This window comes from Muntiacus reevesi, chromosome 3 (assembly GCF_963930625.1).
Source record: "Muntiacus reevesi chromosome 3, mMunRee1.1, whole genome shotgun sequence".
Classification (NCBI taxonomy): domain Eukaryota; kingdom Metazoa; phylum Chordata; class Mammalia; order Artiodactyla; family Cervidae; genus Muntiacus; species Muntiacus reevesi.
The window spans coordinates 233,604,619-233,620,264 of record NC_089251.1 but is presented as its reverse complement, the minus strand read 5'-3'; the positions used below and the strand labels follow the sequence as shown (position 1 = coordinate 233,620,264).

General features: G+C 40.8%; 1 protein-coding gene across 9 annotated transcripts in view; it reads right to left on the bottom strand.

The window, feature by feature from the left end:
• Nucleotides 1-15,646, bottom strand: part of TANC1 (tetratricopeptide repeat, ankyrin repeat and coiled-coil containing 1) — a 241,804-nt gene that overhangs the window by 76,279 nt on the left and 149,879 nt on the right. For 7 of the 9 annotated variants that reach the window (XM_065931608.1, XM_065931605.1, XM_065931607.1 and 4 more), the window contains one exon: nucleotides 905-1,035. In XM_065931608.1, coding sequence (XP_065787680.1) covers nucleotides 905-1,035 — 131 coding nt within the window. The remainder of the gene's footprint in view (nucleotides 1-904; nucleotides 1,036-15,646) is intronic. The other 2 variants (XM_065931606.1, XM_065931603.1) reach the window with 1 other exon arrangement.

Here is a 15,646-nt window from a genome sequence, read left to right as displayed (position 1 = left end):
CTTAATATATACAATCTTCCAAAATTTAAAAGAGTGATCTCCCTAGTTTTGTTCGCCTTCCTGTGATCTTTTTTCTTAAGAGGGCAGTCTTGGAAATAATTTAGTGGGAATGCACATTTGTAAAGCAGAAACAGCAAACAGGCAGACTTCCTTTCATTTAAACTCTGCAGAAGACAAATGGGTTCTTTGACCTCTGTGTGGAAAATCTGGGAACTCTGTTTCTGTAATGTTTCACGAGCACGGCAACCTGATTCAATTTTTGGAAGATTTATGGGCTCTGCGATCCAGGGAAGGAGACTGGTGGCCACTGCGATCTCAATCAATGCCTGACACCCTCGCAGAGACCCTCAAAGGGGCAGAGGCTCTGGCCTCTCATTGCTATTCAGAGGTACACTTCTCATCTCGGATATGGCAGGCTGCTGTTCCCTAGGAAGGGGAGTGCTCTTCCAAAGATGAACCTTTTGATCTTATTTTATTTTGTCTCCATTCATCTCCTATAAATCTTTTCCTCACCCCACTGACCCTCCAAAGTCTCAACCAATAAAAAAAAAAAAAAGCACAGGAAAGTGCATACCAAAGCAACCAGATGAAAAGAATGGTGCTATAAAGATAAAAGTAGTATCATTCCTAAGGAATTCTCTCGGCCACTTCATTTAGTTACTCTCCTCTGGGTGGTGACCAGAAGGTTAATGTGGACATTTTTATAAGGTCTGCACCCTTTGCTTCTCCCCACCCCCTACTACAAAGGATCACAAACAAACTATTGAAATGAATTTCAATACACAATGGCCCAGACTCATCTGGTCTGAACAACAACTTCCCCACTCAGGGAGGAGGCAAGACGATTATGCCGTCATTCATCCTCTGAGCAGATATGACATGCAGTGTCATCCTTGGGCATTACCATGGTTTCATTTTTTTCTTCAATGGTTATGTGTGTGGCACTTGGGATCCCTTCTCCCAGTAAAAATCCCAGCCTTGTCAACAGTTCTTGAGCTGCCGGCGAACAGCTCGGTTCATTATCGGCCTTTGCTTCTGGAACAAAGAAAGAAAACAATGAAGACACCCCTCTCAGGAATTTCAGTATCGTATCTGGAGGACTTGGCATTATAGCTGCTTGTCTGGTGCTTTTGTGTATTTCTATAAAATGCACAAAGTTTGACAGTGCTGCCTGTCCCCTAGCAATACATTCTAATTAAGAGACTGTGACAGGTTAAGAAAACAGTAAAAGGGAAAAACCAAATGCACAGGGTGAAACTGTTGACCTGAATCCAAAGGTACAGTATCATTATCTGATAGCAAGTCCTACTTCCATGTCATGAGAAATGCGTACCTGAGACACCAAAGGCAGAAAAAGGCCTACTCTTCATCTTATTCTTGAAGGGCACCATGTGTCCAATGCCCACAGAAGGCTGAAATAAAGTAAAATCCAAGTGGCATGCTGGCAGAGTCACTTGGATGCTGGGGGAAAACTGAAATGCAAGCTCTCATTAAACAAGGCAAGGGCACAACCACGTCAGTGGAAACTTCCTGAGCACAATCCATGGGAGTGAAAGTCAAAACCAGGATTCAAACCCAAGGGTCAGGCATCAGGGATCCATGCTGAAACAAAGATCTTAAGTCCCAGTAAACTGTATCCCAAGAGACAGAACCCAGTAGTACACCCTGCTGTCCATGAGGAGACGTAGAAAAACTGGATGTGTTTTCAGCACACTCCATAGTAATGCTGGAAGCATGTTCCACGTGACAGTCACAGGGCATGTTTGGAAGTCATGCCTTCGTCTGGTCTCCTTAAGGCTGGTCATCGTGCTTTCTGCACCCGAGAGAATTTTATTGTTGGATTTAAGTGTTGAGCTGTAGGTTAACCTTGTATCCAAACTCTAAGGGAACTTAAATATGGTCGACAAAATGATGTTCACTTCATTCTAACACCTCTTACAGTTTTAAGCCAGCTCAGCTTCCATCAGGGAATGAAATAATGTATAAAGGAACTGTCCTTACACAGTTAGAACTTAAGAACAACAAGCAACCTGCAACAGTCATTCATCTTCATGTTTTGTTGTTTTTTGTTAATTGTCTAGGTACTTAGATCCATACATTCATGAACCAATGTTCCCTGGATGTGGAAATCTGCAGATAATGGGCAATAGGTTATAGAAACATAAAATGAGGAAAAACCAAATCTGAGATATTACCTTTGACATAGAGTATCATCACCAAAGTTCAATGCTAACTCTGCCTTTGGTAAGAAAATTCAAAGACAATATAAGCAGAGCTGAGAAAGACCATCTTTATTATCCTCACCCACAATATCAGTTTTGCTAAGTCATGCTTGCAAGATGGCAGCTACAAGGGGAGTTAAATCAGCTGTATCCTCAAGGAAGGAAAAGTACCCCCACCCTTGCCAGCTCTCAAAAGCTCCCCATGTTTAGGGTGAGAGAACAGCTGTTTCCCAGCCTGGATGTTTTTCAGTTGCTCTAGCATACTGCAGGGGTAAAATTAACCAAGACTTGATTGTTGTGGGTTGAAAGAGCCCTGATGTTTCTGGATCATTTGAGATAAACTCTTAACATGAAAGAGCAGTGGCCCCAAGCCAATGACAGGGGTAAGGGAGCCACCCCAGGGCGCGCCAACCACACCCTCAAAGCCACCCTACAGAAGGTTCCTTCCCACCACAGATCTCCAACCACATTCTCACTCTTAAGATACATGGGTACTGGTGAAAGGAAACCAGGAACCCAACCAAATCAGCATAGTCCAGGCACACCCAAGGGCTGGACCACTTCAGAACAGGATTCGTGCCCGCCCTCCTCACCCTTAGGCTCCAGCAGGGCAGCCACTTTATCTTAGGCGGCAGCTGGACTGGAGGGAGAACAGGATGCAGCTAGAAAGGGGAAGAAGTGGGTGAGGGGCCAGAATTCAGCCATTTCCCTCCTCCACACCCCCCTTTCTTTTCGAAACAATCTCTACACTGTGACCCAATTGTGACTTGCCCCAGAATGTCTACCTTCTGGTTCCACTTGAAACACTCTGAGGAAAGAGCCAGAAATGACTCCCATTTGGCAGCTGCTGTCACAGAATTCACTCTGTTGACAAACAGGATCACAACTGTCAACTTTGAGACCAGCATCCTATGTAGGTCCTGCAGCAGGGTGGGTTCGGATAGCAGACTCACACCAGACTGTCAAGGTTTTCAGTTTAAGAGTGTGTGTGTGTGTGTGTGCATGTGCACACACAAATTCAAAGACAACTAGTCATCCAAACTATCCCCCTTCAGGCAAGTTGGGGAGGAGTGGCCATCACAGTTGCCCAGATACACAAAGGACATCCAAATTCATCATTAACTTGTTCTCTTAACTGTTCAACCTGAACTTTGTTGTTACCAAAGCTTCAAAACTCTACCCGGGTTTGGGATGAATGAACAAATGCTCTGTACTGTAGTTTTGGCATCCATTAAGGCACTGCAATTTTCTTTCTTCCAAAAGCTTTCCAACTGTGTTTTCATCTTACTATTTCTACTAAAATGTCATCCTAGTGACCTTCTCCTCAGACGTCCCCTTCAGTCTGAATTCCTTAATCCACATCAAGCTGTCTTCATCTTTCCTTACCTAATGCACAGGGCCCTCTCTTGCTGAACTTTTCATTCTGGCAGGACTCCTAGGTGAAGTATGACACTGCCATTCTGGGGAAGATGAGCTGCCTGGGAACACACGCTGATACATGTGACTATGAAATGGAAATGCATTTCTCCTTTCATAGTCAGGCACCAAATACTGAAATCTGAACAATCAGAAAGACTTTTCTTTGAGCTAATGATTCCAAAATGACTTCCACACCAAAATCCAAATGGGATACTCTAGATAGTCTACTTCCATTCATGTGGTTAATACTAAATCACTCATCAATTATGGGTTACTTTACCCAATACAAATGGGCTGAGGATTGGAGAGAAAGACCTCATCTCTTGGCAATGATCTGCTATCTCATACATTTAGTGGGTTGGCCAAAAAATTTGTTCAGGTTTTTCTGTAGCATCTTATGGAAAATCCAAACAAACTTTTTGGTCAACCCAATAAATATCCAACGCATTTGTGATGGCTGTTATCTGAAGCTGAAAGAGCAATCAGCCTCACGTTCCCTAGGATCCCATAGGTAAGCTGAGAGTGACTGTCCTCCCGATAATGTTCTCAGGCAATCCTTGCTTTCGAATCATTGTGGAATAATCATGTGGAGAAAAGCAAAGGCGATTTCTTCAATCACTCCCTGGCTCCTTCTAACTATTCACACTTACCGGATCACAGTTAGGGCACCAACATCCAGGTACGGTCACAAAGTGACTGTCTCCCCAGTTACCGCCATCCTAACTTCAAAACTGTGTGTGCCCCTTATAACCATCCCCTCATCCTCCCCCGCACGGGCTCAGAGGAAAGGACTCCACACTAAAGCTATTCTGGACTCCTTACTGGGTGAGCCTCTCCAAACCTCAATTTCCTCATGGAAGTGGCCATCATCCACTTCTTTTTGATTGTGAAGTTCAAAACAAATATGAGAAACACCTAATAAACCAAGTATCTTTGAAATAAGACACTGTATCAAAGGTGATCATTATTTCTACCAAATTTAACACCAAGAGCCCATTTTCTCACTATTATTACTTCACTTTCTGTTTTCATGTGCTATGCTTAGTCAACTGCTCAGTCGTGTCCGACTCTTTGCAACCCCGTGGACTGCAGCCTGTCAGGCTCCTCTGTCTATGGGATTCTCCAGGCAAGAATACTGGAGTGGGTTGCCATGCCCTCCTCCAGGGGATCTCCCCACCCAGGGATCGAACCCAGGTCTCCTGCATTGCAGGCAAAGACTTTACCGTAGGAGCCACCAGGGAAGCCTGTGGCTCCCTATTTATGTTTAATATGTGTATGTTTCTCTTACATAAAAATACTTTTCTATTTAGAATTTTCCTGCCTTAGTTTAACTGTTTCTGAATTCACTATCCCTTCAAAACAACAAATTCTCTCCTTCGGCTGAATATCAAACTGTTCCAACTTGGCCCACATCAACAGCTCATTTCCTATCTAATAGTTCCCTCTTCTTAAAGCCAGACTCTACTAGAACTGCAGAGGTCCTTCAGGATTACCAATGATCATGCCACCAAGAGAAGCCATTTCTCCCCTCTCCTCCTCCTCAAACTCAACAGAGCACTGAGTGTTGCTGATGATGTCTCGCCATTCACTAGCATGTAGCCTTGAACCCCTGACTTAACAACAGCTTCCAAGACAGTACTTCTGATCAAGTCTGTTAAGTGCCACACAGCCTTGATTGATGTTAAATCCCTCCCTCTGTGCCTCTACCTGTCCAGGACCTGCTTTGTGCTCAACCTGTTGCTGTCCTTGCCTTCTCCACAAAGCTCTTCCAGTTTCTTTCTGGTTGCTCCCTCCCCTAAGTTATCACCATTCCCTGCTCCTTGAATTTCCAAAATTATTATTTATAGAGGAGCATCTATCTAGGCACCTGATCTGGTTCTGTCAATAACGGGTTTCTAGTCTGCAATATGAAAACATAGTTATCATGTTGTTGTTCAGTTGCTCAGTCATGTCTGACTCTTTTTGACCTCATGGACTGCAGCATACCAGGATTCTCTGTCCTTCACCACCTCCCGGTACTTGCTCAAACTCATGTCCATTGAGTTAGTGATGCCATCCAACAATTTCATCCTCTGTCGTCCTCTTCTCCTCCTGCCCTCAATCCTTCCCAGCATCAGGGTCTTTTCTAATGAGTCAGTTCTTCACATCAGGTGGCCAAAATACTGGAGATTCAGCTTCAGCATCAGGCCTTCCAGTGAATATTCAGGACTGGTTTCTTTTAGGATGGACTGGTTTGATCTCCTTGAAGTCCAAGGGACTCTGAGTCTTCTCAAGCACCACTGTTCAAAAGCATCAATTCTTCAGCACTCAGCCTTCCTTACGGTCCAACTCTCACATCCATACATGACTACTGGAAAAACCATAGCTTTGACTATATGGACCTTTGTTGGCAAAGTCATATCTTTGCTTTTTAATATACTGTCTAGATTTGTCATAGCTTTTCTTCAAAGGAACAAGTGTCTTTTAATTTTATGACTGCAGTGACCATCCACAGTGATTCTGGAGCCCAAGAAAATAAAGTCTGTCACTGTTTCCATTGTTTCCCCATCTATTTGCCATGAAGTGATGGAACCAGAGGCCAAGATATTAATTTTTTGAATGTTGAATTTTGAATCAGTGTGCATTCTTTCACTCTCCTCTTTTACCTTCATCAAGGGTCCCTTTACTTCCTTTTCACTTTCTGCCATAAGAATGGTATCATCTGCATATCTAAGGTTATTGATATTTCTTCCAGCAATCTTGAATCCAGCTTGTGCTTCATCCAGCCCAGGATTTCACATGATGTACTCTGCATATAAGTTAAATAAGCAGGGTGACAATATACAGCCTTGACGTACAACTTTCCCAATTTGGAACCAGTCCGTTGTTCCAGGTCTGGCCCTAACTGTTGCTTCGTGACCTGCATACAGATTTCTCAAGAGGCAGGTAAGGTGGTCTGGTATTCCCATCTCTTTAAGAATTTTCCACAGTTTGTTGTGATCCAAGCAGCAGTAGATGTTTTTCTGGAATTCTCTTGCTTTTTCTATGATCCAACGGATGTTGGTGATTTGAACTCTGGTTCCTTTGCCTTTTCTAAATCCAGCTCGAACATCTGGAAGTTCTCAGCTCACGAACTGTTGAAGCCTAGCTTTTTTTTGAGCATGACCTTGCTAGCATGTGAAGTGAGTGCAACTGCGCGACTAACATCCTTTGGCATTGCCCATCTTTGGGATTGGAATGAAAACTGAACTTTTCCAGTCCTGTGGTCACTGTTGAGTTTTCCAAATCTGCTGGCATATTGAGTACAGCACTTGAATAGCATCATCTTTTAGGACTTGAAATAGATCAGCTGGAATTCTATCACTTCCACTAGCTTTGTTCATAGTGATGCATCATAAGGCCCACTTGACTTTGCACTCCAGGATGTCTGGTTCTAGGTGAATGATCACACCATTGTGGTTATCCAGATCATTAAGATCTTTTTTTTGTGCAGTTCTTCTGTATATTTTTGCCACCTTTTCTTAACAACTTCTGCTTCTGTTAATATTTGGATCATTAAGATCTTTTTTGTGCAGTTCTTCTGTACATTTCACCACCTCTTCTTCTGCTTCTAGATCCATACTGTTTCTGTCCTTTATTGTGTCCATCTTTTGCATGAAACGTTCCCTTGGTATCTCTAATTTTCCTGAAGAGACATTATCATATAAGTTATCTTTAAGTTTTTCATTTCATGCATCCATACTGAAATTGTCACCAAATCTTACCATTTCCTCTTTCAAAATATTTCCTGAATTAGCCTTTTTCTCTCTGGTTCTCATCCTCTTCAGTCTAGATATCAATTAGACTCTGAATCAATTTTCTCATCTATTTTTATTTTCTCCTTCTCTAAGCTGGTGGTTCTCAAATTTCTGGTGTCAGAGCTCACCTTTAAAAATTAAGGACTGCAAAGAGCTTAGGCTTATGTGGATTGTGTCTATTGATATTCATCACATTAGGAATTAAAACTAGGAATTTAAAAATCTATGTTAGTCAACTTTAAGTTAAAAATTACATTAACAATATAACACTTAGAATAACAACCATATTTTCAATTTAAAAAGTTACTTAAGAATGGCATTGTTTAACTTTTTGCAAATTCTTTTTAACATCTGATTTAGGAGAAGACAGTTGGATTCTAAAGTCTATTTCTGCATTCACTCTGTTGCGATAGGTTCTTTGGGTTGAAATATGTGAAGAACTGTTGCTTCAGAGGGCTTTGTCTTTGGTAAAGGGAGGAACCAGTTAATTACAGATATTCTTCTTTGATACCGCCCCAAAACTTGACAAGTAGCAATTTCTTAAAGGTTAGTTCCAGTTGTTGACACTGAATCTGAATCAATGAACTTTCTGTACTCTGTTACAAGAAAATCCAATGGTTTGTTTTATGCTTCAAATGGATTTTACCCATGGAAGATTTTGTAACACCATGTATTGGGTCATATGGAAAATACTGGTTTTGCAGCTCTTGCAAGTGTTGACACATTTTATTATACAACACCAAAATATCACATTCATTAACATCACCATAGATCTCAATAGAAAAATCCTGAGAAGCCATCACGCTCACTGTGACAGGTGCAAATTCCCCCAAATCTGATTTTCACTCAAAAGGTCAATTTTTATCACTCGCAACTAAACCCTGTCAGGTGGTTTATTTTTCACAGAAGTAACATGCTCATTTTGTTCCAATTCGAGAAAATATATGCAAAATACCCAATTTGGAGTAACAATGATTTGTCAGGAGTACTTTCAAGTAAAAATGATGTTCCCCCCTTTTTTTTGAATGGCTAGTTCAGTTTGCAATTCAATCACACATCTGCTTTTCCTTCAGACAGCCATCATACTTCAGCACACAGTAGACACACTTTCTGCAGACTTCCAATTTCATCTCACCAGATATTCAAAAGGTCAGGACTTAAAATTCATTATTTTGGGGGCTTCATCAAGGACATTTTTCAGTGAACTATTATTTCTGATGCAAGTGGGTGGTGGTTAAAAAAAGAACAACCCCCCATATGCAGCCCTAGCATAATAGCAGATGCCCCTACTCTGATATGTGCTAAGGCATTGGAAGTTTTACCAACAATTGCTCTTGCACCATCACAAATGTCAATGTAAAAGAAATGGAAATATCAAGTATTATTATGAAAAGAGCTGTGACGTCACAGACCCCTGCAAGGATCTTGGGGATGCCTAGAAGTCCATGTACCACACTTGCAGAGTCCTTAGATGTTCAATTGTACTAAATTCTCTTTAAAATAACAAATAAAATCATAATTGCACATACCCTCATCCTACTAACTGATCTCTCATCTTCCATTACTTGCTCAACTCCTTGGGGGTAAAAGAGATGTGGTTTATCCTCACCAATTCTATTTCTTTATCACATACCCACAGCTTACACTCATTCACTTGCCCAAGGCTCCTGAGATGGCCATATTAGGCACAGTAACTTTTTTTAATGGTTCATCTCCTTTTTCGACTTCCCTGTATGTGTGTGTGTGTGTGTGTATATATATATTTGTATACTTTTAATCGAAGTATAGTTGAGTTACAATGTTTCAGGTGTGCAACCAGGTGATTCAGTTATACAAATACACATATATTATTTTTGAAATTATTTTCCATTATAGGTTATTACAAGATATTGACTATAGTTCCCTATGCTATACAGTGAACCTTTGTTGCTTGTTGCATATCTATTTTTTAATTAGAAATCTAGCATTCTAGTCATACTAAGTCAAACAAGTAGAATCAAAATGTCATAATTTTTTAGCTTAGGCAAAAATTCTTAAGTTTTCTAAGATATATATATATATTATGCATATTTATAAATATACATATACAAAGTTTTTCTACTACACTTGATAAAGGCTTGAGAAAGAACATTAAAAAAAAAGAGATGGAGAAATTGAGAACATAAACTAAATGAAACGGTAGCAATGAATATGAAATAGAAAAAGTGAAACAAACTACATAAAAGTAAAAGATTATCATATAGTCCAGATGTTTTTAAATAGGACTGCTCACTAGAAACATATCTGGAGCTCTGAAGAAAAAAAGTAATACCTGAGCATTTGTATTTTTCAAAAAATTTCAAGATAATTGTGACACACATCTGGATTTTTAAAAGTGATTACAGGTTTTTCTATTAGATCCTAGCTTTGGTGAGATAGAGGTCTATTGTTTTTCTGTTGACCAATCATGATACAATGGTATTAAGTGAGTAACAGTTACATCATCATAAAAGTAAAAAATGTTTTCACAATCAATAGCCAGACAAAAAATAAAAATAAAAAATAAAAGATAATTATAATTGCAAGCCATAATGGGAATATGACTAACTTAACAACATAAAATAATTATATACCATTTGGGGGGTATCAAGCAAAGTGATGTTAAGTGGAAGCACATATATGCACATGTTTTCATCCACCCACCACCCTCTCAGTCTATGTCTTTTGGTTGGTGCATTTAATCCATTTATATTTAATTATCAGTATGTATGATCCTATTACCATTTTCTTAATTATTTTGGGCTTACTTTGTGTAGGTCTTTTCCTTCTCTTGTGCTTCCCACCTAGAGAAGGTCCTTCAGCATTTGTTGTAAAGCTGATCTGGTGGTGCTGAATTCTCTTAACTTTTGCTCGTCTGGAAAGTTTTTGATTTCTCCATCAAAGCTGAAGGAGAGTCTTGCTGGGTAGAGTACTCTTGGTTGTAGGTTCTTTCCTTTCATCACTTTACATATATCATGCCACTCCCTCTGGCTCTTAGAGTTTCTGTTGAGAAGTCAGACGATAGCCTTAAGGGAGTTCTCTTGTATGTTATTTGTCATTTTCCCTTGTTTCAATATTCTATCTGTCTTTAATTCTTGTCAGTTGGATTACTGCGTGTTCCTCCTTGGGTTTATCCTTCCTGGGACTCTCTGTGCTTCCTGGACTCAGTTGAATATTTCCTTTTCCATGTTCAAAAATTTTTCAGTTATTTTCAAATATTTCCTCAGGCCTTTTCTCTCTCTCTTCTTCTGGGACCCCTATAATGTGAATGTTGGTGCATTTAATGTTGTCCCAGAGGTCTCTTAAGCTGTCTTCATTTCTTTTCATTCTTTTTTCTATATTCTGTTCTATGGCAGTGATTTCCACCATTCTGTTCTCCAGGTCATTTATCTGTTCTTCTGCCTCAGTTATTCTTCTACTGATGCTTTCTAGTTTATTATCCATCTCTATTTGTTTGTTCCTTAGTTCTTCTAGGCCTTTGGTAAACATTTCTTGGATCTTCTCAATCTTTGCCTCCATTCTTTTCCCACGATCCTGGATCATCTTCACTATCATTATTCTGAATTCTTTTTCTAGAGAGTTGCCTATCTTCATTTAGTTGTTTCTCTGGGATTTTATCTTGTCTCTTCATCTGGGACATAACTTTCTTCTTTTTCATCATGACTAACTTTCTATAATATGGTTTTTGTTTTAGCTGCTGTGAGACTGTGCTTCTTGCTGCTTCTGTCTGCCCTCTGATGGAGGAGGCTAAGACGCTTGTATAAGCTTCTTGATGGGAGGCACTGGAGATGGGAAAAACTGGATCTTGCTCTGGTGGGCAGGGCCTTGTTCAGTAAAGCTTTAATCCAATTATCTGCTGATTGGGGGCAGGGTGGGGGAGTTGGGCTCCCTCCCTGGTAATTGTTTGGACTGAGTTTGACCCCAGTCCTGGGGTCTACAGGCTCTATGGTAGGTTAATGGCTAACTCCAACAGGGTATACAGCAAGGGGGGCCTTCCAGTGCCCCTGTCCGACCCATGCCTCTGCCCCTGCCAACCCACGCCTCCACAGGAGGCCCTCCAACATTAGCAGGTAGTTTTGGTTCAGTCTCCTGGGGGGTCACTGCTTCCCTCCCCTGGCAGTCTCAGTGCAGGCAAAATTGTGTTTGTGCTCTCCAAGACTGGCATCTCTGTTTCCCTCAGTCTTCTGGGAAGCTTATTATCAAATCCTGCTGGCCCTTAAGGTCATATTCCCTGGGGATTGCCAGTCCTGTTTCAGGGTTCCCAGGCTGGGAAGCCTGATGTTGGGTTCAGAACCTTCACAATAGTGTGAAAACTTCTTTGGTATTATTGTTCTCCAGTCTGTGCGTCACCCACCTGGTGGATATGGGATTTGATTTTATCACGATTACGTCCTTCCTACATCTTGCTGCAGCTTCTTCTTTGTCTTTGGACGTGGGGTATCTTTTTTTGGTGGGTTCCAGTGTCCTCCTGTCAGTGGCTGTTCAACAGCTAGTTGCAACTTTGGTACTCTGGCAGGAGGAGATGAATGCCTGGCCTTCTACTCCACCATCTTGAACTGGAAGCCTCCTGTATATTTTTGACCTTGGCACATATTCTGTCCTCCAAGGAAGTGACAACTTTCACATCAGATAGAAGGGAAACCCATGGATACTGTGTGGTCTTGTTGGTTTTTCTACCCTTTAGCTGTGCTGCTTCTGCATTATTCACAGCTCAAGAATAAAATATCAAAGGTTTTTAGGTCTCTTCGTTCAATGACCTTTTTCCTAGTGCTCAGTTCAGTCACTCAGTTGTGTGTCCGACTCTTTGTGACCCCATGGACTGCAGCACTCCAGGTTTCCCTGTCCATCACTAACTCTTGGAGCTTACTCAAACTTATATCCATCAAGTCGGTGATGCCATCCAGCCATCTCATCCTCTGTTGTCGTCCCTGTCTCCTCCCACCTTCAATCTTTCCCAGCATTAGGGTCTTTTCTAATGAATTAGTTCTTCACATCAGGTAGCCAAAGTATTGGAGTTTCAGCTTCAGCCTCAGTCCTTCCAGTGAATATTCAGAACTGATTTCCCTAGTGTGATTTCCCAGTGTGATTTCCCTAGTGATTTCCCTGTCTCATCACATCCACTCTAGGCAAAAGGCTACCCAGGTTTCCTCCTGAACTCTTAAGCCCCAGTTTGATTTTTCCAGCTATTCAGAGGACATCTTTGCCTGGATGTTTCCACACCTCAAACTCAACATGCCTGGAACTGAACTCAAACTGAAATGGACAGGTACCTCTCTTCCAGTGTCCATTTAATGTAGTCTCAAAACTCTGAAGTCATCATCTTTGTCTCTTACAGCTTCCATGTCCTTGCAGTCTCTCGGGAATCTTCCTACCCCTCACTTCTTTCCTGATCCATGCTGTATGGATAATTTGAGATCTTAGTCTCTCACGTAACTATTGAAATCATTCTCTAACCATTCTCCATGACTGCAGTCCCATTCCTGCCCCTACTCCATCCTAAACTTTGCTGACAGGTGAATCTTAATGCACAGGACTCCAAGCAAGTCTTTCCTGGCACAGCATCTCCATCTGCACTGGATTTGTCACACAGCTTAGATTAGTCAACACTGTTCCCCCGCCCCCACACTATAGTTACTCTGTATATATAAGTCTTTAATCCCTGCCCAGACTCTAAGGCTCCAAGAGAAAAGGATCTATGCTTGAAAAGCTATCTCAAATAGCATCCAACACAGTCCTTTTCACAGCACAAGAATTTTTTATTCAAGGAAATGCAGAACGAATGGCTATTCTACTCTAGTCTCTGTTCCGCTGCACACATACCAGGGATGTTTCCCCTTCTATACTTCTATCGAGCTAAAACCTTAATCAACCATTGGTCAAGTGGTGCAACACCATTCTAAGAAAATGGAAATTAAATTAGCAGGAGCAAAGTTACCTCTTGGGAAAGCAAGAGCAATGTGATCAGGAGGAAAAAAAGTCATGTTTTCTTTCTTAAACTGAGTAGTGGGTAGACAGGTATCATATTCTTTATACCTTTTTCACTCTCTACATCTTTCTGAATGTCTAAAATAGTCATCAAAAACATGAAGTATCAATATTTACTGAAAATATCTAAAAAAAGATTCACTCCTCCCAGTAATATAGTTCTGCATTTAATTATTCTTCTGTTTCATATGTTAGTTCTACTTGCTAACCAGATGGCTAGAAAAAAAGTTTCATCATATTTTGGATTGATCTTCATCAAACAATGACTCATAAGACTAAAACTTTCTCACCCTTTCCCATCAAAGCTTGCTCAAGTAGTAAGGATAGATCGAAGCAAACCTGAACAGATTATGGCTGCCCCAAATTCAAGAAAAACGTAGCTGTGAATCCTATTACAGTTAAATAATCCTCCCTAATTTATCTGTTTTTTTATTTTCCCTTAAGGCAGAGGTATTGTTCCGTGGGTGGCATTTTCCCCATAAACAATATGTTGGCCTAGTAATAGGAAGCTTATTTGTGAAGAGCTTATTCTACATGTAAGCTTACTAGGATCATTTGACAGGAAAAAGGGAATTGTATTTTGTTTGAGGATTAAGAAAAAATGCTGTTTTTCCAATACATTTAAAAATACTGAATAAAGTAAACCTTTCCATGAAAAGGTTTGCAGGTTAGTGTAAACTTTAATAAACAGGTTCTTTGCTTGTAACAAAAATGTTCATCTGCCATATCATATATCCCACTTCCCAGATGGCTAAAATATGCAGATTACAAATACAACTGTTTATAAATTAATGAATAAATTCCAAGTGCTCACTGATTTTGTTTTACTTTAAATTTCAGAAAGCTAAGAGTCAAGGATTTATGGAGCCACACAACCATAAAGCAAGGCAGTTGAGTCTGGGAAGGGTATTTCAAACATCTAGGAATAACCTGATATTTCACAAATCCATGAAAAATTTCAAAAGCATTTCACAAGGAGCTGTTTCCAATAGTTCATCAGTCTGGTGAATACCAAAATGCTATTATTGACAGCATCCAAAAGAGTGTCTTAGAGACTTTTTTAAAAAAAATGCCCAAAGGAAGTATGTAAAGTATAAGCCCAAGTTTTAAATTAAAACTTAAGTGATACTACTGCCATGAAAGCCTAGAAATTAGGATTTAGCTCATCATGCATCTGTACATGTTTGGATGAATACTCAGACTCAATTACTTTCAGTTTGCTCCAGCTTTGCCTTTAGATTCAATGACCTGGACGTAAAATTTATACTTTAATATGGCAAACTTCATTAACCCCACAGAAATGTAAAGGAGTCTATGGGGAATTACAAAACATGCCATCCTTTACTAATTATCAAGATAAATTTTGTTAGGCAACCGCCTCTTCATCAACCAACAGATAAGTCTGATGGGGCTCCCACCAGCATCATAGCAACCCATGAAAGATCACATGCCCACAAGCATGAACTATATCCCTTTCCCAAACACCTAAAAGAGGGGAAATGTACCCTGCCTCTTAATTCTAGGCAAACTTCTGGAAATCCCTGGTGTGTATTAGCAGCCCAGGTATGTCACAATGTCAGTCTCCATTGAGAAGGATGAGCCTAAATCCAAGAGCAAGGGTCTCAGGAGTAAGCGTGTCTGCAGACTGCTGGCTACACCAGCAACATCAATCACTGTGCTTGAATTTAGCTCAGCTGGCAGCCAAGCATAAGAACAACTTCTCCCCTAAGAAAGTCAATTCTGCCTTGAACAAGGGGAGAAGAGTTGACATTGGGAATTATTTATAACCTTATTTCTTTGCCCAACAAAAATCCTAAATTTGTCCTCATTCTCACTCCAGGGGGAGTCCTAAACACTAGACAGGACCTCAACAGGACTCCCGCCCATGGAACAGGGGGTCATATCATGGAGTCTACACCAGTCAAATACCAGGGGCGTAACCAACCAGGACTCCACAGGCAAATGGGGACAAGGGCAAGAGTTGGCAGGCTTAGTCTGAAATGGGCAGGCAGCTCAGTAAATTCAGATTCTTGATATTCACTTCAGAGGAACAAGTTTTCATTTTCTTTTTGATACCCAGAATGGAAATGAGAGAACAGATCAGCCCACAGACACCCGGCACACATGAATTCACAACCAGGAGGGTCCTCATGTTTGCAGGTTCTCTGGCTGTTCTAACCAGACAGCACCACGGATCCTCCCCTCTGCAAGACCACACACCTGGCG